Below are 21,195 nucleotides of genomic sequence, written 5' to 3' on the forward strand. Positions count from 1 at the left end.
GTAGTAGAAACAAAATTTAAAAATTCCTTCCAGTAGCACCTTAGAGACCAACTAAGTTTATTACTGGCATGAGCTTTCGTGTGCATGCACACTTCTTCAGAGTAGGTAACTGCGTTAGGCAGAGATATACTCTAACCTGGTCAAAGGCAGCCTTCCTATAGAATTGGCAAACCAAGCAGGCCACATTCCAAGTTTTTCAACCTTGGCACAAGACAATTTCCCTGGAAGCAGATGCTCTGCCATGTGTCTTTCCATCCTTCTGCATGTCTTCCTTGCTGCTCGAGATACAATTATTCAGACATGCAGCCTATGTGTCATATTTGACTCATCCTCTTCTTTCTTCTACATCCAATCCAGTCATTTCTTCCTGTCCAACTGACTACAATAATAGCTTTCCCCCTTTGAAGTTGTTCCTTATCTATCCTACTGCTTTCTATGCTGCTGTGGGTGTCTGTCCCATACTAAATAAATGAAAAGGGGTGTGTGTGTGTGTGTGTGTGTGTGTGTGTGTGTGTGTGCTGACTAATCAAACAGCAACATAAAGGGGGAGGGGAGCAATAAATAAATAAAAACCAAAGGTGGCAGATTTAAATAAACTTTGTGATGCCCAAAAATCTGTGTTCCCCTCACAGAGCTGCAAGCTCCAGAGTTCTCTATGAAGAGGAACTAACCACTCTTAGCACCCTTAATAACTCCAGTGCCCAGGATTTTAGAGGGGGAAGTCATGACTGTGTAAATAGGTATGATACTGCTTTAAATGTGTGGTGCAGATGGGGCCTAAAACCACAAGATTAACATCTGAGGCAGAGAGGGGAAGGCAGAGGGCAAGGAAGACGTTACATAGGAATGGATGGATTATGAAATCACAGAATCAAAGAATCATAGAGCTAGAATGGAAGAGAGGGTCATCTAGTTCAACGTCCTGCAATGCAGGGGCTCAAACCCATGACCCTGACCTGAAAATGAAAGCCATGGTAGGACCTGGGGAAAGCCAGAAGCGAAGTTGAATGAAATGCCAAGGCAAAGAGTTCAGTGAGAGATCTGGCAGTGGTGCCTTTCACTTCCTCTTTCTGGCAGCACCCTCCTGAGTCACCCTGAGAGCAAATGGGTTGCTGTGAGTGTGGCTGTTAGAACAGGGGAAAGGAAGGGCCCACTTCTCAATCCTCAATACAAAATGGCTCGACCCAAGAGAGAAAGCAAACTGAGAACAAAGCAGAGAGGACCTCCAGACCATTGCTAGTTTTGGGTGAGATTCAGCCACATCCCAGCAAATCCTGGTTGTGCAGTCAAAGGCGATTGGGAGGCCTTGCACAACAAACCCACTCCCCCCAAAAAAGAATGGACTTTTTTACAATAAGAGATGAGAAAGTGCCCTGGAAAGTGTGGGATAATGCTGGCTTGAAGCAATATTGCTCACATGCACAGCATACATTTAAAGCACATGGCCTCCTTCAAAGGACCTAGAGAACTGTAGTTTACCTCTCATAGCACTACAATTCCCAGGACCCTTAACAAACTACATATCTGTCTGTGAGATTGTCTTACCCCATACAGGCCCTCTCGGACTGCTTTGATCTGTGGAACTGGCACAGATGTTCTGCATCTGTAGGAAACTGATCTTTTAATGTGGTGGCCCATACACTTTGGAACTCCTTGCCATTGATATCCTGCTGGCAGCTTCAGTGCACTCTTTTTGGTACCTACTTAAAGCATTCTTGTTTAGACAAGCCTACTTCTCTATCTGAAATACTGATGTGTTTTTAGTTCACTGCTGGTTTCAATTTTCTGAATGTTCTAAATTGTTTTTACTGATAATTTTATTGTTGTATTCTTTTTTAAAACCCCTTTGAGGGTGGTTGTTTGTTTTTAGAATCAGGCAGCAAATAAACTTTATGAAATACATGCATGCAAACATAAATATATGGTGTAGATGCAGCTGCTGTCTAACCTCCTTGGAAACAAATCAGGATGAATGTGCAATAAAACAAGTTGCTCAAACCTTAAGTTTTCTTTATTTTCAATGGGGCGATGGTTGTAGCCAGAGACTTCTTTCTTTTCAAAGGGGCGATGGTTGTAGCCGTGCTTTTTCATCAGAAAGCACAGGCATATGACACCTACCATTTAGTCGTCGAGCTGGCAAAGCGCAGCTACGCCCCTATTGATCCAGTGCTTCTGGGGCAAATCAGAAGGGAGCTCAATGGAGAGCACGTAATTGGTGGAGTGGCCAGTGGTGGACAGGGTGCCTCTCCTGGCACTGGTTTTGTAGACGGGGCACAGGTAAATCCCTTCGTGCAAAAATTTTGAGCTCTCCCCAGGTTTCAGCCAAATGATGGGCAGGGAGTCGTAGAGGATTTTGGGGAAAGACTCTCCAATCCGCATGGTCTCCCTGTCCCAGCGGGCCCCTTCCAGATAAAGCCCTTTCACGTAGGCTCCATCTTCAGGCAATTGAGCCATACTGTGCTCCTGTGTCATCACCTAAATTGGGTGGGGGAAGGAAGGAAGAGATGGTGTATTAGAACATGGCCTAGGTCTTGCAGAAGGAAGGTTCTATCCAGTGCTAGTTGCTAGCCGTGGCAAGGAATGTCTCCTGCAGATCTGAAGCACTGAAGCAGGACGTGCTGAAACATCACAGCCAATCCTCTGTGACTCAATCTCCCCAAGTATCTACAAGGACTGCCCATCATGCTTTCTTCCCCATCCGACTAGCTCACTATGGGCTTCTTAAACATAAAGAATGGAAGAGAAATATCTACAAATGCTTGCAAAAGCTAGATCCCAACACTGGTCCTCATATTTCTAAATGCTCGTTATGCTTTAGTTCATAATGCTCTCCAGACTTATTACTTTTGAATCTGTACTCTCTGCACAGCTCCCCAAAGACACTTTCTGAGATAGGGTAAGGGTAAATCCCATAGCTCCTCCCCCCCTTTCTCTAACAACATGCCATCAATTATTTAATATTTTACTATTATCTTCTAACACTAAGGGATCAATTAAGTAGGAAAACGGCCTCTGTTGTTTCTGGCCTTTGAATGCTCTGAATGGACTCTGGAGGATGCAGCTTCATAAATCCATGTTTTGTGGAAGGAGGGAAGGCTTTTTTTTTTACTAGCCTCAGTGTTTTACAATGGAGATCAGTGGTACCATCAGAGCAAAGGTGTGTGCCCAGGGCTCCATGTAACAGAATGAGCAGCCCCCCCCCCCCAATGCAGTAGGATGGCCTTTTTGAAGTAAATGATATAATATGCACTGGTATTTAAGGAGAGATGGGTGGATGCAAGTCCATGAACTCTAAAATTACCTAACTATACCACTGGCTGATATGCTTTATTGTTCCCTAGATTCCAGTTCATGCAAATGTCCCAATCTTCAGTAGCCTAACTCTGATCTCTACAGATGGATTGGCTGAGGGCGATGGAAGAAAGACTTTCTCAGTGTCCACCCTCTGAAATTAATGGGCATGACTAACGTAGGTTCATTAATTCCAATGGGTTTGCTCTCAGTAGGGTTTCGTAGGATACAATCCTAGGTTACCAAGTTTCATTTTGCATAGTATACAGGAACTCTTAAACATGGAATGAAATTGTTTTACTTACCTCAAATTCAAATCCAATGTGATCTATTGGGATGGTGTATTTCCTGGCATAGTTCTGTGAAACTCCTGTCAAGAAGGACTGAGTAAAGTAGAAACCGGAAATCCAAAACACAATTGGAGGTCCGTGATTGATCCACTCCTGGGTTTAACATGAATTGGCAAAGCAAATAGTTATTATGTGGCATTAAAAGAAACAACAACTGCATATGGTCAGCTGTAAAGTCTTGAAGGCCAAGAGCTTGGGGTAATGGAATCTCAAAACGTGAGTCTCCACCATTAAACAAATGCAAATCTGTAAAGGTTTACGTCCAAATTTATAAATATTAGGATAAGAAAGTGACACTGCACTTAGCTGAAAACACCAGCATGATCGTTAAGCATATATAAATATAGTTTTAAATATTTAAATTTAACACACTTTTTTGGTGTACGCATCTACTTCTGGGGCTTTTATTAATTAATTTATTGTTGGCAACTGCTGTCTCTCTTTGAAGCTTATCTAATAATTAAGGGTTGTCACCAACTAGTCCTACTCAAGAGCAGACCCATTGAAGTTAATGGACTTCATATTTACATTCACACTTCACATTCAATAGGTCTACTCTGGAGCAGGACTAGCTTTCGATGCAACCCAAGATGTCTTAACAGCGAGAGCTTTTTTAAACCTCTATTGCTGCAACAGTTCTTCTAATCTGTGGCTCTTTCTTAACCACCTAGCTAGCTTTCTACTTCCTGCCTCCATTTACACTGCTTAGATACTACCGAGTTAAGCCATATATAAACTTTTGAAGTAAAACAAGTAAAATTGCATCCTGAGTGAATACTGAGTTCCCCAAACCAGTTCCATATACTTGAGCCATCCCAAGAAATGTCAACAAACCACTAAAAAAACAGAAAAACAATGATTAAATACAAGCAAGCATTGACAGAAATAAAATACACATGAACACACACAGAAATCTTTTAAACCCATACAAATGATTACAGTAAAAACAGCATGGCACCGGCCCTCTCATTAAAAGCAGTCAGTTACCAAAAGCACATTGGAACATGTTATGTACTGAGTTGAATAGGATCCAAACTGAAGCAGTCTGATTGGTCCTAGAACAATAGGATCCAAATTGCAGCAGTCTGATTAGTCCTAGAACAATAGGATTCAGAATGCAGCAGTCTGATTGGTCCTAGAACAATGCAGCAGTATGATTGGTTGGCAGGAACCACCCAATCCTGCTCCAGATAGAAGTGAATCCACAACCTGATTGGCTTACAGTAGAATTCCGGAATTAGCCAATCATGTGCAGCCCATTGTGTAAATATTGTATATAAGCAGATACTGTGAGGGGACATTCATTCATTCCTCCTCACCACTATGAGCTGAATAAAGAGCATGAAATCACTTTGCGACTCTGAGTATATTTCAGAACAAAAAGCTGTTCACCTGCCTGTGGAAGGACAGCGAGAAGGGAGCCAATTTAACTTTTCTAGGGAGGGAGTCCCAAAGTCTGGGAGCAACCACTGAGGAGGCCCTGCATAGGATTGTTATGACTCTGGCCCATTTTGATCTCTCTCAGTTTCTCAAGTCAAATCAAGTCGTTTTATTACAGTCAATGACCAGTATCAAGACAAAAACACCAAATTCCAAAATTTAAAAGCTCAGAACAAAATAAACAATGTAAAATCACTTACACATAAAAAAGCAGTTCTGGCTAGACATTTATTTGTCCAAAAGGAAACCGTGTCAGAAAAGCAACCTCAACAGATAGACAGTTACTCTCAGTATCTCATTTTTCTAGTCTTAAGTCCAACCCCCCACATTTCCACATCACTTTGCAGAGCTTTTTTTTAAAGTGCTCATGAAAATTCATTAGCATTATAGTGCCAATTTCTCCTAATATACACACACTTGCAAGCAATTTTCCCTAATAGAATGAATGCATTTTGGTTTGTTATATTCACTAATATATGCACTTCTATGCACTCTTTACCACAATGCATGCACTTTTGTACACATTACTTGGCGGGGGATCCTCACTGCAACCTTCAGAAAAGGGCAAAATTTGAAGGCTAGCTGTGTTTTGGTTCACATATTGCTTTGGAAAGCACAAATTAGGGAAGTCTGTGTTTAAATGCAAACCAAATTGAACTGTTCATCTCTACTCATGTGTAAATGATCTTGACAACAACACTGAACCATGAGAGCTGAAGCATACCTGAAAGAAGACTAGCCTCATGAGAAGGTCAGACACGTAACTCCCCATAGGCTTCAAGGATGGGTAGGATTTGGCTGCCCACATAGGAGGCACTTTGCCCACAAGCATGCTGTTGAAGACATCCTCGAGTTCGGAAGACATCAGCACTTGGCCTTTGATGGCTTTAAGTAGGTTGACAAGGCTGCTGCGGACAACCTCTGTAAGCCTAGAGGGAGAAGAAATGGTTCTGAATCTGTCCTGAATCTGTTAACCATAGGCTCCCCGGTCAGATGAAATGGAAACCTAGGGTTAACTGGAGGCTTCCACATGACCTTAAGCATGCTGTTAAATGAGGAAAGAGGGCCAGTCCTTTTATTAGGCAGAGTGGATTAGCAAGTGATAGGGGTGAGAGTGACGTTTTGGAGGGTGGAACTCTTTTGTGCAGTAGAGGCCTGCATGCCCTCAGGTGCAGTAGGGGACACTGTCCTGCCACAGTCAACTGCAAGTCCCATCACCTTCTGTATATGGGCAAATATCTGTGATTTCGCTTGATGTCCATTATGCTAACATAAAATATACGTGGAGCTTTCAGGCCTGTGGCTGCTCCATCATTATTTCTATTAATATTGCAGGGTGGAGAAGAAGAAGAAGAGACCCAGAATCCTACCTGTTGAATCTGATAAGTTCTTGCCTAAGAACCGTGTTCATGGACTCCCTGTAAAGTACTGGGTACATTTCCATCACATATTCTAGGTCGAAGTCTTGTGGTAACTTGGACAAGACGTCCTGTGCCAGTTCCTCTACTGTTTCCTAAAATCAGGAAATTGGACATTTTTGAAATGGAATATGCTTGAAAATAGCATTTTTTGTAGCTCTTTAATAACCTGCCATCTTTTTGTATGTTATTCTTCAAATATGTAATTTTTCAAACTCATTCACCCTTTTGAGCTTATTATGCTTTTAGTTGTGCTTAAAAGGTACAGGTAAAGGGACCCCTGACCATTAGGCCCAGTTGTGGCCGACTCTGGGGTTCATCTCGCTTTATTGGCTGAGGGAGCCGGCATACAGCTTCCGGGTCACGTGGCCAGCACGACTAAGCCGCTTCTGCCGAACCAGAGCAGCGCACGGAAACGCCGTTTACCTTCCCACCGGAGCGATACCTATCTATCTACTTGCATTTTGATGTACTTTCAAACTGCTAGGTTGGCAGGAGCAGGGACCGAGCAACGGAAGCTCACCCCATCGTGGGGATTCGAACCGCCAACCTTCTGATCAGCAAGTCCTAGGCTCTGTGGTTTAACCCACAGCGCCACCCTGCTTAGCACGGCACTAAATACAAACACCGTAGTAAGAGCGATGGATGGATGGATGTCAGGTGTCAACGGTCAGGGTAAATAGGTGCATCTTCAGCATATGATAGAAATTCCATAATGAAGCTGCTGGACACATTTCTAAAGGGATGGAATTTCACAGCTTAGGGGATGCCACAAAGAATGCCCTCTCCCAGGCTACCAACACCCCTGAGGGTAGCCAAATAACCAGATGGGCCTCTTCTGCCAACCTTAACATCCAAAAGGGACTGTCAGAATGGAGGTGGTTGTTTAGATATTTGGGGCTTGAAGCACTAGATGAAGCCACTGTGTCATTTTGTTACCTGTGGAGATTTGCCGCCACCACCTGCTTGTCGGGGCAAAGTCAGCAAGACACTATTGAAAAGCAGGTTAGTCTCTTGGTTATCCTTTGTGATATCTGCATTCTCGTGTAGCCCAAATACTCCGGGATGGGTTATAATTGGCAGACTTCTCAAGTAGTCTATGTAGGACTGTAAAGAATATATAATGATATGTGTATTTCAAGAATCATCACCGGCAAGCAGGTTTGCTAGATAAGGAGGTGGTATTGTTCACATTGCCCCCAATTGGTACAGACTGTGATGCCCACATTTTAGAAAAGCATAAGAAAATATCTGCACAACCAGGCTAAAGACCCATCTAGACCAGCATTGGGTTCTTGCAGCAGCCAAACGGATGCCTCTGGGAAGCCCGCAAACAGGACCTGAGCACAACTTGTGATTCCCAGCAACTGGTATTCAGAGGCATTTACTGTTCCTGATAGCGGAGGGAGAAAATGGCCATTGTGGCTAGTAGCCATTGATAGCCTTATTTTCCACAAATCTAACTAATCCACTTTTAAAGCCATCCAGGTTGATGGCCATCAATATTTCGGGGGGGGGGGAGAACTCCACTGTTTTACTATGCGCTGTGTGAAAAAGTACTTCATCTACACTCTCTTACCTGGTATGTCCCGAAGGATGGTACAAAGTATTCCCCCCCTGGGGAAAGCTGATAGTTTTCCAGGACTTCTACGTCTTTGCAATACACAATTGAAAGTAGAGAGAGCAGGAGACGCCTGTCCTTGTCGTCTGTTACCCTCCCACCATAGTTACATTCGCCTAGGAATAGAAACAACACATTAGAATGAAAATGGTAAGATGTTTATGCAGTGTGCAGAGATACCTTCTGTTTAAAAAAAGGAGACCGATAAGACTCTGCTTCACAAGGTGACTGGAGCCCACATACAGCGGGCTCAGGGGGAAATTAGAACCTACAGGTGGGACATCTTTCATAAACAGCCATATGTTAGCTAGCCTTGCATTACTAGGGACGATGGAGTTTTGCCAGAATTGGACTCCCATCATGGATCCCCATATACTTTGGGTGGTATGGTGGAGGGTAGCGGCTATTAGACTGTGGCCCAGATGTAACAGGAAACCATGGTTTTGGGCAAGATTCCAGATTCAATTGCCGTCATATCCTGGTAAGGCTGGGAGAAATCCTTGCCTGTGACAAAGGAAGGTATCGGCCAGTCAGAGCAGACGATACTGAGCTAGATGGACCAACGAACTGACTTTGTATAAAGCAGCATCAGATGAGCTGCAGGATGACTTGCATGCTCCTCTCTCTCCTCTCCTCTTTTCTAGCTGTTTTGCTATGGCCACACTGAGGAATGGGGAAGGGATGTATGCAAGCCTTGGGGGCTCATTTTCATAAATGATAAGCCATGCTTTTAGCTCACTATTGTAATACGTTCACGTTTGTAATGATAAACCATAGTTTAGCTAAATCACGCTAAGCTCATTTTCATGATGCTAAACCAGCATTATGTCTGAATGTAGCCACAATGCCCATACCTGTAAGATATGTGAGAGCTTCAAATGGGGTTTCTTCATATTCATTCAGAAACATCTGAATCTGCCGCATACTGATTCTCAGATCAGATTCATTGAATTCATAAGGAATGTTCCAACCTGTCCAGGTCAGAGTGGGGGGAAAGTGAGTCTGCAACACAGCAAGCTTTGTTCTGCTGATGGCAAACAATAAAATGCCATTCAATGCTAATAGACTAAGCTGAAACAATACTATAGTGAAGCCCAGGCATTTGTCTCAATATTGTATCCAAGAGGGAGATATTTATCTTTAATTAACTTCCCTTATAGTGCAACGATGTGTTCTAGGTCTTACATTAATTTGAGCTGCTAATGTTAAATATTATTTATGTGCCCCTCAGCTGTCATTTGAAAACTGCTGAGCTCAAAACTGAACAGCTGCATTCTGATAGACACAGAAAAGGCACAAGTGCCCCTGGCTAATTTGAATAGAAGCTCCCTATATAGCCATGTAGGAAATCTGAGCAATAGATCCAAGTTTGTAACCACAGAAAAATGTTTACCTTTGTTATTTGGGGTGCCTTTGGCAGCAAAAATGGCCCAGTGGGCAGTGAGTGACATACATGAGGAAATCTTCAATAAAACTAAGCCCCAGCTTAATCGTAGAAAGAGCTATGTATTGATGCAAAACTGAACTGTGGGATCTGGATCACAGACTGACACAATGATTGGTGCAATGGTTGTACCATGAGTGGCATGGGGTCAAAAGCGATTGCCAGTGCCTGTTTAATCCATGCTGTGCTGTTCCTTTGTTTAGAGTTGCAGCACATATAAGATGATAGCATCAGTGTGGTGTTGTGGACAGAGCAGTAGATCAGGGAGATCCTCTTTAAATTCCTCACTCGGGAATAGGGATGAGTGAATCTGTCACTTTAGGTTTCTAATATTTCCAATCTTAAATGCAGTTCTTCACATTTCTATACAAGTTTGAGGTTGTTGTTGTTAAGTTCTCACAAAAACTCGCTGGCATTTTAGTGCAGATTTCTAATATACACATTTTTGTGTGCAATTTTGCCTAACACATACGTACATTTTCCCCAAAGCCACTTCCCTGAACGTAATGCATATTCATATGCAATTTTCATGTACATATGCAATTCTGCACACCGTTTACCTCGGTATGTGCACTTTTGTAAATACAACTTGGCTGGGAAAACCACAAAATTTGGAGAAACGTGAATTCTGAAGGATGGCTGTGAGTAAGGTAGATTTGCCTTTAAAGGTGAACCGAGTTGGATTTCTCCCCCATCCCTACTGAGGAACAACACTCAGTGAACACTGGTTCACACTCTTTCAGACTTATCTACTCACAATGTTGTTGTGAGGATAAAGTGCGGAGGGGTGCAGATAGGAACCATTTATACTGCTTTCATCCTGGACGAAGAATTGGACAGACACCATCTCAGAGCCTGCTCCAGCCTCTGCTGGCCACAGAACCACCTACCATCTACCTTGTCTTGGGTAGCAAGGAGAAAGACAGATGCAGGTGAAGACCATATGCAAACCTCCTCTGGCTTGACTTTCTGTTCCCACCTCCCCAGCGCCATCTACCACAAAAAAACAAAATTGTTTTTGAAAACAATAAAGCACACAACATCTTACCTAATGGACCAAAGTTTCTTCTTTCTTGCACAAGAGCATGGAAGAAGCAGAGACCAAACAGCAGCTTCTGCCAAATTTCTTTCTTTTCGCAACTGTTAAAGAACATGGGGTCAGAAACTGGGTCGTTGAGGTAGGATCGAAGGAGATTTGCTCTCACCCCTTTAGGTGGCTCGTTGGTCATTTTTATTCCGTTCTGGAGAATGCTGACAGGAAACTTTTCGGATGGATAGCTAGTCAGCCACAATCTAATGAAAGTTGGGAGCAGAAATAAATTTGGTTACATGGCATGGATGCTGTCTATGTGTAGATCAGGGTTGCCAGTGTGCGCACCCTCCAGATGTTTTTAGACAACTAGCAACCCTGACTACTGGCCACGCACCAGCCCTGTATCAGGAAAATTTTAATGTTTTACATTTTATTATGTTTTTATATGTGCTGAAAGCCACCCAGAGTGGCTGGGAAAACTCAGCCAGATGGTAGGGGTATAAATAATAAAACTATTATGCTGGTTAGGGCTGGTGGGAATTGTGGGAATTGTGGTCTACAACATCTGGATGGTACCACCTTGGCTACCCCTGGTGAAAATACACAAGCTTATTTTCACACATTTGAATAACGGTTAAGTATCTTGTGTGTGCCTTTGTAACAAATGTGTTAGAGGCCTAGCTCTCACTGAGATGGTCAACCTGTGTCTGGACCATACCACATCAGACTCAAGACAGGAGCTCAGATGAATGCACCTTTGTGTTTCTTTAGTTTTTTTAAAGGGGGATCCTGCTACATAGAAAGCTCTTATGTGCAAGAGAAAGGGAGACTAGCACTGTCACAAAGCACCAACACAAACCCCACCTCAACCCCCTCTTTGCAACCAGGAGTACAATGGTCACCACCAAGACATGTAGTAGTGTCAGTGAAAAAGTGAAAACTGCAGAGGGGCAGTTACAGGAAAACCTTTGTGTTGACCCTGCACAAACCACTGCTTCCAATAGAAAAAGTTCTAAAAAATGTAATGATCCCCAAATCTGGGCCCCCACCCTGCCCTGAGGAAGACTCTGATGAAGAGGAGAAGCAGGCAGCCCTGTGCAAGGAGGGGACCTTTCAGCACCTCCTTCCATGCCTTTCCAGCCAGAAGATGTAGCTCTTCCTGCCACCCTCAAACCCTTAGGATGAGTCCCCAGTAGCATTTCATCTCTTCAGTCTTGTAGAAGTCAGCAGTTATGGAACTGGACAATAGCCCTTTAAAGAACACAGCCAGCTCCTCTGCAAAGGCAGGGCTAATTGCGGGGCAGGGTTTGCCAACCTTAAACTCTTTGCTGAGACAACATCTACCCATTAAGCACAACAAAGGAAAGACTGCAGCCACTGGAGGTCACAGGACCTTTCTGTGGTCCTGATAGGGCTTGCCTAAATCTGGGCGTATATTTATTTTTATTAATTTCACAAGATCTATATACCACTCGATTGCAAGAAAACCTCAGAGCAGTTTACAAAAAGAGTAAAATCATAAAATTATAAAAAGAAAATCATCTAAAAAAAGAAAAAAGAAACAACTACAGTGGTACCTCAGGTTAAGTACTTAATTCGTTCCAGAGGTCCATTCTTAACCTGAAACTGTTCTTAACCTGAAGCACCACTTTAGCTAATGGGGCCTCCCGCTGCTGCTCCGCTGCCGGAGCTCGATTTCTGTTCTTGTCCTGAAGCAAAGCTCTTAACCCAAGGTACTATTGCTGGGTTAGCGGAGTCTGTAACCTGAAGGTACCACTGTATTGAAAATATTCAAAACTAAATAAAATCAACAATGGGGGCAGGGAGGGAAAGCAGATTAAAATATTAGTCAAGATTCTACATTTATGGATGTGTTTTTTGCAGGCACCAAAAAGAATACAGTGAAGGTACCTGCTTGGGAGTTCCAACTGAAAATATCAATTTCTTACAAATGTGGAACAAGTATTATTCTGTAACAGTGCCAGTTCCACAGATCAAAGCATTTGCGTAGGCATATATGGGATAAGGCGATCTCACAAGTAAACTAGTGACAAGCTGTTAAGGGCTTTATATACAGTGGTACCTCTGGTTACGAACTTAATTCGTTCCAGAGGTCTGTTCTTAACCTGAAACCGTTCTTAACTTGAGGGACCACTTTAGCTAATGGGGCCTCCCACTGCCACCACACGATTTCTGTTCTTATCCTGAAGTAAAGTACTTAACCCGAGTTACCATTTCTGGGTTAGCAGAGTCTGTAACCCAAAGTGTTTGTAACCCGGGGTGTTTGTAAACCGAGGTACCACTGTACTAACATATAGATGTGACCTTGGCCCTGAACTTGATACTGCTAAATCGAGGCACATGCTACTGAGCCTGATCTTACCTGCATGACCCTGCTCACTGTGATATTATCTGACATGGCCTCAGTGGGATGAGATATTTACCTAATATTATCTTCTTTTAAAAAGCCTGCTGCCATGTCCTCTGTGACCCCAGAACCCCAGGGGATCAGAACTTTCATTGCAACACTTTCCTGACCAGCAAAAGAGGCTGTCTGGAGCACAGGAAATGAGATTTCTACAGCATCCATGTAGACTGAATAACAGATATTAAATTCTTGCCTGAACTTGGTATGAGTATTCTCAGGTACTATAACCTCTTCACAGATTTTTTCCAAAGCAGGCATCCAGCTGGTTGCAAGATGGCAGTTTTGCAGCACAACCCAAGTCCCGTCCACGATAGCCTGATTAATCATCTTTGCTGCGATTGGGCCTTGGCCCTGGCCAAGTGAAATAGTCTGGATGCTTTCCATGCCAAGATCATCAGCAAACTTTAACAAGCCTAGCATCAAATATTTAAATACAAATCGTTTTAATAAATGCACAGGGTTTTAGTGTCAGGAATGCTACTCAAGAAACCCAAATCTTCTCAGTTAAAGTAACTGTAACCTTTAGAAGACATCTGACGGCAACCCTGTATATGCTATTACGTTTTTTTATATATGTTGCTGCCCATAGTGCCACCCAGTCAGATGGGAGGGATACAAATATAATAATAATAACAATAATAATAATAATAATAATAATAATAATAATAATAATAATAATAATAAAGGTGATGATGGGGAATTACAAGTGCTTTTTGGAGGACTTTCTGGCAAGCTGCTGTTGCAAAGACCTCTGCACCCAACATATAGAAAAATTAAAGAATGTCAGTAGGCAGTGGCGTAGCGTGGGGGGTGCAAGGGGGGCAGGCCGCACCGGGCGCAACATCTGGGGGGGCGTGCTCGCTGCCTCCGGAGTCGCCGAAGAGCCTCGGGCGCAGGCTGTAGCAGAGCCGCATGTCTCGCGGAACCGACGAGCTGTGTGCGCGCCCGGGCTGAAGGCGCCCGGCAGGCAGCGGCTTTCAGCGCTCGCCGCGGAGGACGCGCCAGGCAGCCCCTCCTCACAGCCCCGCCTCTGCCGCTGCTGCTGGGCCATTGCATTTTCCTCGCCTCTCTGCCCCCCTCCTCCTCCGGGCAAGCGGCGTCGTTTGGGCGGCAGCGCCAGCGGCAACTCGCAGGTTAGGGGTTGGGGGGGCGCAAATTACTTGCCTTGCCCCGGGTTAGGGGGCGCAAATTACTTGCCTTGCCCCGGGTGCTGACAACTCACGCTACGCCGCTGTCAGTAGGAAGCTACTTTATACAGAGTCAGAACATGGGTTCATCTAGCCCAGTAGTGCCCACACGGACTGGCAGCAGTTCTCTCCTAGCCTTACCTGGAGATGCCAGCAACTGAACCTGGGACCCACTCCATGAAAAGGGTACCATGAGCTGTGGTCTTTCCCCACTGAGTTCCCTCTGGGTGCATTTTATGTGCTGGAAAACAGGCCCCGGGGCAGAGGGGAAGGTTGGACCTACAGATGAATCTGGCCCAGGAGATGCTGCCTCTGGGGATCCTAGTTTGAGGGTCTCATAAGAGCATAATAAGAGCCTGCTGGATCAGCCAATGGCCAATCTAGTCCAACATCCTGTTCTCATAATGGTCAACCAGAGGCCTGTGGGCAACTCGCAAGTAGGACTTGGACACAACAGCACTCTTGCCTCCTGTGGTTTCCGGCAACTGGCATTGAAAAGCATTACTGCCTCTGACCATGGAATCTCTGGCTCAAGTTCAGAACTGGGGACCCCGGTCTGGGTCCAGCACCTCATCTGCTTGCACTGCCATTTTTTTAAAAAATCTGGCTGTGCACTCCTCTGGGTCAGAGTTTGAGCTGCTGCTCAGGGTAGTGAAAGATGCAATTTATAGCCTTGTTCAACCAAAAGGCAGTATCATGAAAGGAGGGTTTCATGTTGGGTTATTTAAGAAACCTCACCTGCCATGGGATCAGCACCTGGCGACAGGACAAAAATCAGAGGTGCGCAGCAGTTGGAATCATGGTAACTTCCAACGAGATCAAATGTTGGGGGTTCGATATATATCTTCCCCATGTTGTCTGAGATGAACAGTTGGGTGGCCGGGATGATTTTATCTGGTCTCAGGCATCGGAGGATAACCATGCGGTCAAGACCCGTGACCAGATTCCATTCACCGGGAAACTCTTCTTCGTGAGGTTTGGCAGAATCATAAATCAGTTTCCATTCCGTGACATTGGACTCCACATGATCCAACAGCCCACGCAAGTTTTTCAGCCCCGAGGCACGCACAATTTCGGCCCACGATTTGTCAGACAACCACTCTGGGGCAGGATTCGCATACGGGTTCTCGAGCGCAACCCCACCCGTCAGAAGGAAACGCCAGACCTCATCATCGATCTCATCTCTCCCTTTCATGATCCCTATAGTCAGAAGTAGGGAGAAAAGAAGCTTGTCCTTCTCAAACAGCGATCGGCAGACGTTGTTGTAGATGCTGATTGTGAAATGGTCAATTATGAATTCAATCCTTTCTTCCAAAACATCGCTTTTCCTGCTATTGGCAAGAGACTGGACATAGAGGTTAATAAACCATATCAGGGAATATTGATACATTGGTTCAATGTTAGCCAGATCAGAAATGCAAAAGAAGACTGTTGCTGAATGAACGGCCACTGGCTTGTACCCCATTCGGGTAGCATCTATTTCCATTTCGGTAATAGTGGCAATTTCCTGCTTTTCAGATATTTCTTCAGACAACTCTTTGGAAGAAGAGAGGATTTTAATGGCTGTTTCATCTTCTAAGATATTTCCTTCCGACTTGGAAAGAACTTCCAGGATTTTGTCTTCAATCTCCTTCAGCTGTTTCTTGTTTGCTGCACTTTCTACAATCAGCTTGTTCTTCTTCTCTTCCAGCTCAGGCTTTTCCTTCGCAGCCACAATCCCAAGAAGCTGGTCCTGAAGCCCTAGAGGGGTGATCATAAAATTGAGCAGACAAACTTTCACAGCAACTTCAGGAAGATAATGAGGATTCCTTAAGCGTGTCGTCATGTAAAACTTGAAATCCCTTGAGTACTCAATAATGTTCTCTCCCAGTCTCATGTACTCCACACCTTGCTGTTTGAAAGTTGCCTTTAGCAGCACCGGCTCCAAGAACGCATCCAATTCCTCGCCAATATTTTCAAGCAAGACTGGGGTTCCAAACTGGATGGCATTCTCCAAAGTCCTTACATAGTTGGTGTCAGACAACTTGATAACGGAAAGCTTATTGCCCTTTTCCATATTTTTGACCCACTTGTTGGCTTGCCCTTGAGGATCAATCATTAAAGCCCACCGTCTTGAGTTGGAAACAATGATGCCGTTGTCAATTGAAAAGGAATCAATTGGCAATCCGGCAATCTGCCAGGCACGGATCTTGACTGGGTCCCCTAAAGTGTTACTCAGGCTGAAATCAGTAGAGCATGGGACTTTCTCCTCCTTGCACAAAGCCAGCCACTTCTTCTGACATTCTGTACGGTAATCAACAGTAAAGGCTCCCAGATAAGCCACCGTCCCTGAAGATAACAAGACATCCCCAGTGAGGTCAGTGTATTTAATTCCTAGCAGGCGTGCTGCTTCCGTCCACCTATCCTTCTCGCCTCCCAAGCCACTGATCAGCTTTTCAGCCCTGTCCAGCTTCTGAGAGCATATTTCAATGTTGTTCTCGAGTTCTTTCTTCCGGTTGTTCATTTCTTCAAATTCGTCATTCAGGTCCTGGAGGCGGTCAATCACCTTCTTGAGTTCTGCTCGCTTCGTATTGAGCTTCTGCATCTGTACAGCGAGCAAACCTTCAGCCTCCCTGAGTCGTTCACGTTTTGGAGCTACCACCTTTGCAACACGGTCGTACACTTCCATGGCTCTCACCCATTTACACAAGCCTTCACAGGCGGATGATACATTTTTTATGACAGCTGGCTGAAAGTCCGGATGGTTGATGAACTTCTCTCTAATTCTCTTCATTACAGCTGATGGGATATTGTCTTTGTCATAAGTCTTCAAGCCTTCGAGGAATTTCAGATCACCTAGAACTTTTTTGGAACTTCCCCAGTAGTCTTCTATCATTTTACCTGAAATTCCACATAAATACATATATATTAAAATGTTTTCAAAATACGAATATCTCATTTAAGAAATCTGGAAGATTTTCAACCTCCCTGTTCTTTCCCCTGAAATAGTTCTTTGAGCATCCAGGTAATTCTTAAGCCAAAGCAAATGGAGAAGGTGATATAATGACTCACTTCCCATAACACTTGTATCTATGGTCCATTTTATTGCACTGAATGCTGTGGAGGCTAAGGCCTATTGGACTTTTAGGGCAGAATGCAGGAAAGTCAACAGTAGCGGGGAGTTAGAGCCAATGATAGGCAGAGTCAACTAATTCTGGCTTTGTCTTCACCCTCCTTCCTGCTGAGCAACAGCAACACTGGGGCTAAGGAGGAGCAGGAATAATAATAATAATAATAATAATAATAATAATAATAATAATAATAATAATTTATTTATACCCCGCCCACCATCTGGCTGGGTTTCCCCAGCCACTCTGGGCAGCTTCCAACAAAATATTTAAAATACAATGAAACATCAGACATTAAAAACTTCCCTGTACAGGGCTGCCTTCAGATGTCTCCTAAAAGTCAGATAGTTGTTTATTTCCTTGACATCTGATGGGAAGGCGTTCCACAGGATGGTCACCACTATTGAGAAGGCCCTCTGCTTGGTTCCCTGTAACATCCCTTCTTGCAGTGAGGGAACAGCCAGAAGGCCCTCAGAGCTGGACCTCAGTGTCTGGGCTGAGCGATGGGGGTGGAGACGCTCCTTCAGGTATACTGGGCTGAGGCCATTTAGGGTTTTAAAGGTCAGCACCAACACTTTGAATTGTGCTCAGAAATGTACTGGAAGCCAATGTAAGTCTTTCAAGACTGGTGTTATGTGGTCTCGGCGGCCACTTCCAGTCACCAGTCTAGCCGCTGCATTCTGGATTAGTTGTAGTTTCTGGGTCACCTTCAAAGGTAGGGCTGGCTAAGGACAGACTTAGCTTGGTAGGGCAGGGCAGCACTTGCCCTAATAGACTAAACTCTACTGGGTGAATGTCTTAATATATAATATAAAGTGATACGATGGCAATGTTCAATTTCAGCAAAGAAGCACATGACAACCCCTCCCAATAAATGTTTGTGGTGTGTGTGTGTGTGTTTTACCGCTTCCACTTGGATCAGGCTTTCTTTCTGGCTTTATTCCTTTCATAACACAAATGCTCTCCATGACCAGCTTGACAGGTCCTGGTGGATTCTGCATGGACTTGACAAGGGAGATATCTGCAGGGTTCAGGGTATCAAGAGCTGAAAGGGCAGCTTCCAGGGCTGGCATTGCCTCCGCCAGGTCCCCCTCGCACTCTTCCTGTAATCACATCAAACTTAATTGGTCTCTATGGCGCTACTGGACTTTTTTTTAAAAAAAATATGTCATCACATCAAATATATTCCCACCACATTGTCACAGGATGCCACTGCACAGTCCAGTGAAACAACAACTTTGCAAGAACAGCCCTTTTCTTTCTTATTGCAGGTGCTGCCACTGGATATGCCTTGATTGAAACTGATTGAGCGCCCTCTCGCTGGCAGTGCCCCACCTGTCAATTGCACTCCCTGGTGCAATGGGCACATGGTCACCCAGTGAGTTTTATAACTCCGTGGGGATTTGAACCCTGCCCTCCCCTGGCCTAGCGCTCTAACTGCATCACACTCACTTTCTTGTGACCCCACAAAGGGGGGCATTTTTAGCCCAACATTACTTTTAGCATATGTGTATTTGGGAGAAATAGTTTCTCCCTGCTCTGGGGTAGGTAGCAGTCCTGGGCAGGCAGATCAGAACTGTGGTGGGGGCAAGGGATTGAATCCCCTCTCAGCGGCATCATGTTCCCAGTGTGACCATCCCCTCTTAAGTGGCTGCTCTTTAGTTAAAAACCAACCATGGAAGGACACATCATGTGCTGACAGTGCAGCCCTGTGTATATTTATTCAGCAGCAAGTCTTATTGAGTTCAATGGGGCTTACTCTAGGTAAGCTGGCATAGCAGAGTGTTACGTCTGCCGGCGTGGTTGCTCGAGAGTGAACAGGCAAGACCCTCACTGGTCTTTTCAAAGGCTTTATTATCAGTGCAAAAACATTTACAGTGCAGAACGTCTCAATTCCATGTCTTGCTCAGTCACTAGCAGAATCTTTCCCCAGCAGAGTAGTCTCTTGACCCCCATCCTACGCCTCCCCTCTCTGCGCGTAAACCGACTGCGCAGAGAGGGCGTGGGCAAAGGGGGACCTGCCTCCCCCCCCCGCTTTGCTCCTGCACGGTGCTCTGGCTCTCCCTTGCATCCTCTGAGCCCTGCATCTCTTCCCCACTAGAGGCGTGGCTTCCCTCCTCCGCGGAGGAAGTGCTGCTTCTCACGAACTTTGGAGGCTCCCAGTAACCCAACTGCCCTTCTACCTCTCGCCTCTGAGCTGATGGCAGTTCCCTGAGACAGAGGATGGAGAACCCTCTATTCCTCTCTGTCTAGCCCTCAGAGCTCTCCTCTGGCAACACCCCCCTCACTTTGTCCCCCAACTGTTTTTGTTTGACTGGTCTGTGTCCATGAACTCTGTCAATGCCACTTGCTTGTCTGGATGGTATGAAGACACTAGTCAATTGTACAAAAGGTAAAATTGCATTTGTCGCCCCACCCACTTCTGCCTCTGGCTCTGCCCACCGCAGGCATGTAGCCCTGAGAAGGTTGCCCAGAAGGGAATGTGGCCCTTGGGCTGATAAACATTCCCACACTTGAGGTCCAGGATTGAAGCCTTAGGACTGGAGTCCATGCTAGTCCTACTCAGAGCAGATTCACTGAAATTAAAGGTCAGAAATAACTTGGGTTCATTAATTTCAATGAGCCTACTCTGAGAAGGACTAGCATTGCATACATTCCTCCAGGGAAGCAATAAATAGGGCAGAAACAACACGTCGCTGCGAGCTCTTTACACCTTTCTTAGTTCGGATTTCTCAATTATTACACTGCACTGGAAAGATGAGCTCTGATGGGGATGGAGCACTGGGCTGCACAGCACAATTACCTTAATACCCTGGGCAATAGCTGCAGCTTCATTGGCTTCCTTTTCATCTGCAGCCACAAGCTCCTTCTTGGCATCCACCTCAACGGTTTCTTTTTCTATGTGGATCATCATTTTCTCCGTTTCGGTGGAGGTCTGAATCAATTCCGGCTGAAGAGCAGTCAGCTCCTTTTGCATCACTGCAACCTAAAGAGGACGACCAAGGGAGAGGGCATAATCAAGATATTAATTCCTTGCTATTCCAATCTTCAGTTCACCACATTTCATAATCAATTTCAGAAACAGAAAAAAAATTCATGACAAAAATGCACCAGCATTTTAATGTGCAATTAGGTCCCAGAATCTGCCAGTGATTTTGCTTTCTAACTAATCAGGAACTGTAGTTTGCTAAGGGTGCTTGGAATTGTAGATCTGTAAGGTACAGTTCCCAGGATTCTTTGGAGGAAGTCATGTGCTTTAAATATATGGTGTGTATACAGCCATTGTTTTTGAACAGCCCTGTTAATAATACTGAGCTTGCAATGGATACTGCAGATAATGAAAACAGTTACAAGTTTCCATATAATCTACCTGTTCCAGTCCACACTTACTTGTGAAGCTGCAAAATCAAGCTTCTGAAGGCCCACAAGATAGCGATTTCTCATCATATCCACTTCGTGCCTTTTACTATTTAATAACGCCTTAAAGGTCAGAATCAATTCCAGATAGGATGTTGGTGTTACGTAATTGTGTCTTCGAAGAGTGCTGTAATAGCTGACGGAGAGTTCTCTCACATTTTCTTGGAAATACTTACACATGGACACAACCCTACAGGGAAAACACATGTTAATAGGCAGCTAATACAAACAATGAGTTAAATTTTGTTTGGTCCACGAACATTGTATAAGAGCCACATAATTTTTCTGGTAAAACTTTGGCTCAAGATATAAAGGTTATTTGAGGACATGCCAAGAGCTGATTTTGTGACATGCTAATTAACCATATCAGAAAGCTTTGTGGTGATGGACAATAGTCAACATCATTCTGCAATAATTTCAAAAACTGTTTTACATATCTATGGCTTACAATGCTATTTA

General features: G+C 44.4%; 1 protein-coding gene across 7 annotated transcripts in view; it reads right to left on the reverse strand.

The window, feature by feature from the left end:
* Nucleotides 1-1,993: 1,993 nt before the first annotated feature.
* The window catches only part of DNAH3 (dynein axonemal heavy chain 3), an 89,384-nt gene continuing 70,182 nt past the window's right edge, over nucleotides 1,994-21,195 (reverse strand). For all 7 annotated transcript variants that reach the window (XM_082200001.1, XM_082200005.1, XM_082200000.1 and 4 more), the window contains exons 50-62: nucleotides 20,710-20,926; nucleotides 20,123-20,305; nucleotides 18,224-18,422; nucleotides 14,951-17,092; nucleotides 13,219-13,438; nucleotides 10,613-10,857; nucleotides 8,975-9,091; nucleotides 8,079-8,236; nucleotides 7,439-7,606; nucleotides 6,452-6,594; nucleotides 5,806-6,010; nucleotides 3,597-3,734; nucleotides 1,994-2,475 (exon numbers count right to left, since the gene is read on the reverse strand). In XM_082200001.1, coding sequence (XP_082056127.1) covers nucleotides 2,122-2,475; nucleotides 3,597-3,734; nucleotides 5,806-6,010; nucleotides 6,452-6,594; nucleotides 7,439-7,606; nucleotides 8,079-8,236; nucleotides 8,975-9,091; nucleotides 10,613-10,857; nucleotides 13,219-13,438; nucleotides 14,951-17,092; nucleotides 18,224-18,422; nucleotides 20,123-20,305; nucleotides 20,710-20,926 — 4,489 coding nt within the window. In that variant the 3' untranslated portion in view covers nucleotides 1,994-2,121. The remainder of the gene's footprint in view (nucleotides 2,476-3,596; nucleotides 3,735-5,805; nucleotides 6,011-6,451; nucleotides 6,595-7,438; nucleotides 7,607-8,078; nucleotides 8,237-8,974; nucleotides 9,092-10,612; nucleotides 10,858-13,218; nucleotides 13,439-14,950; nucleotides 17,093-18,223; nucleotides 18,423-20,122; nucleotides 20,306-20,709; nucleotides 20,927-21,195) is intronic.

This window comes from Podarcis vaucheri (genome assembly GCF_965113315.1).
Source record: "Podarcis vaucheri genome assembly, chromosome: 14".
NCBI classification, from domain to species: domain Eukaryota; kingdom Metazoa; phylum Chordata; class Lepidosauria; order Squamata; family Lacertidae; genus Podarcis; species Podarcis vaucheri.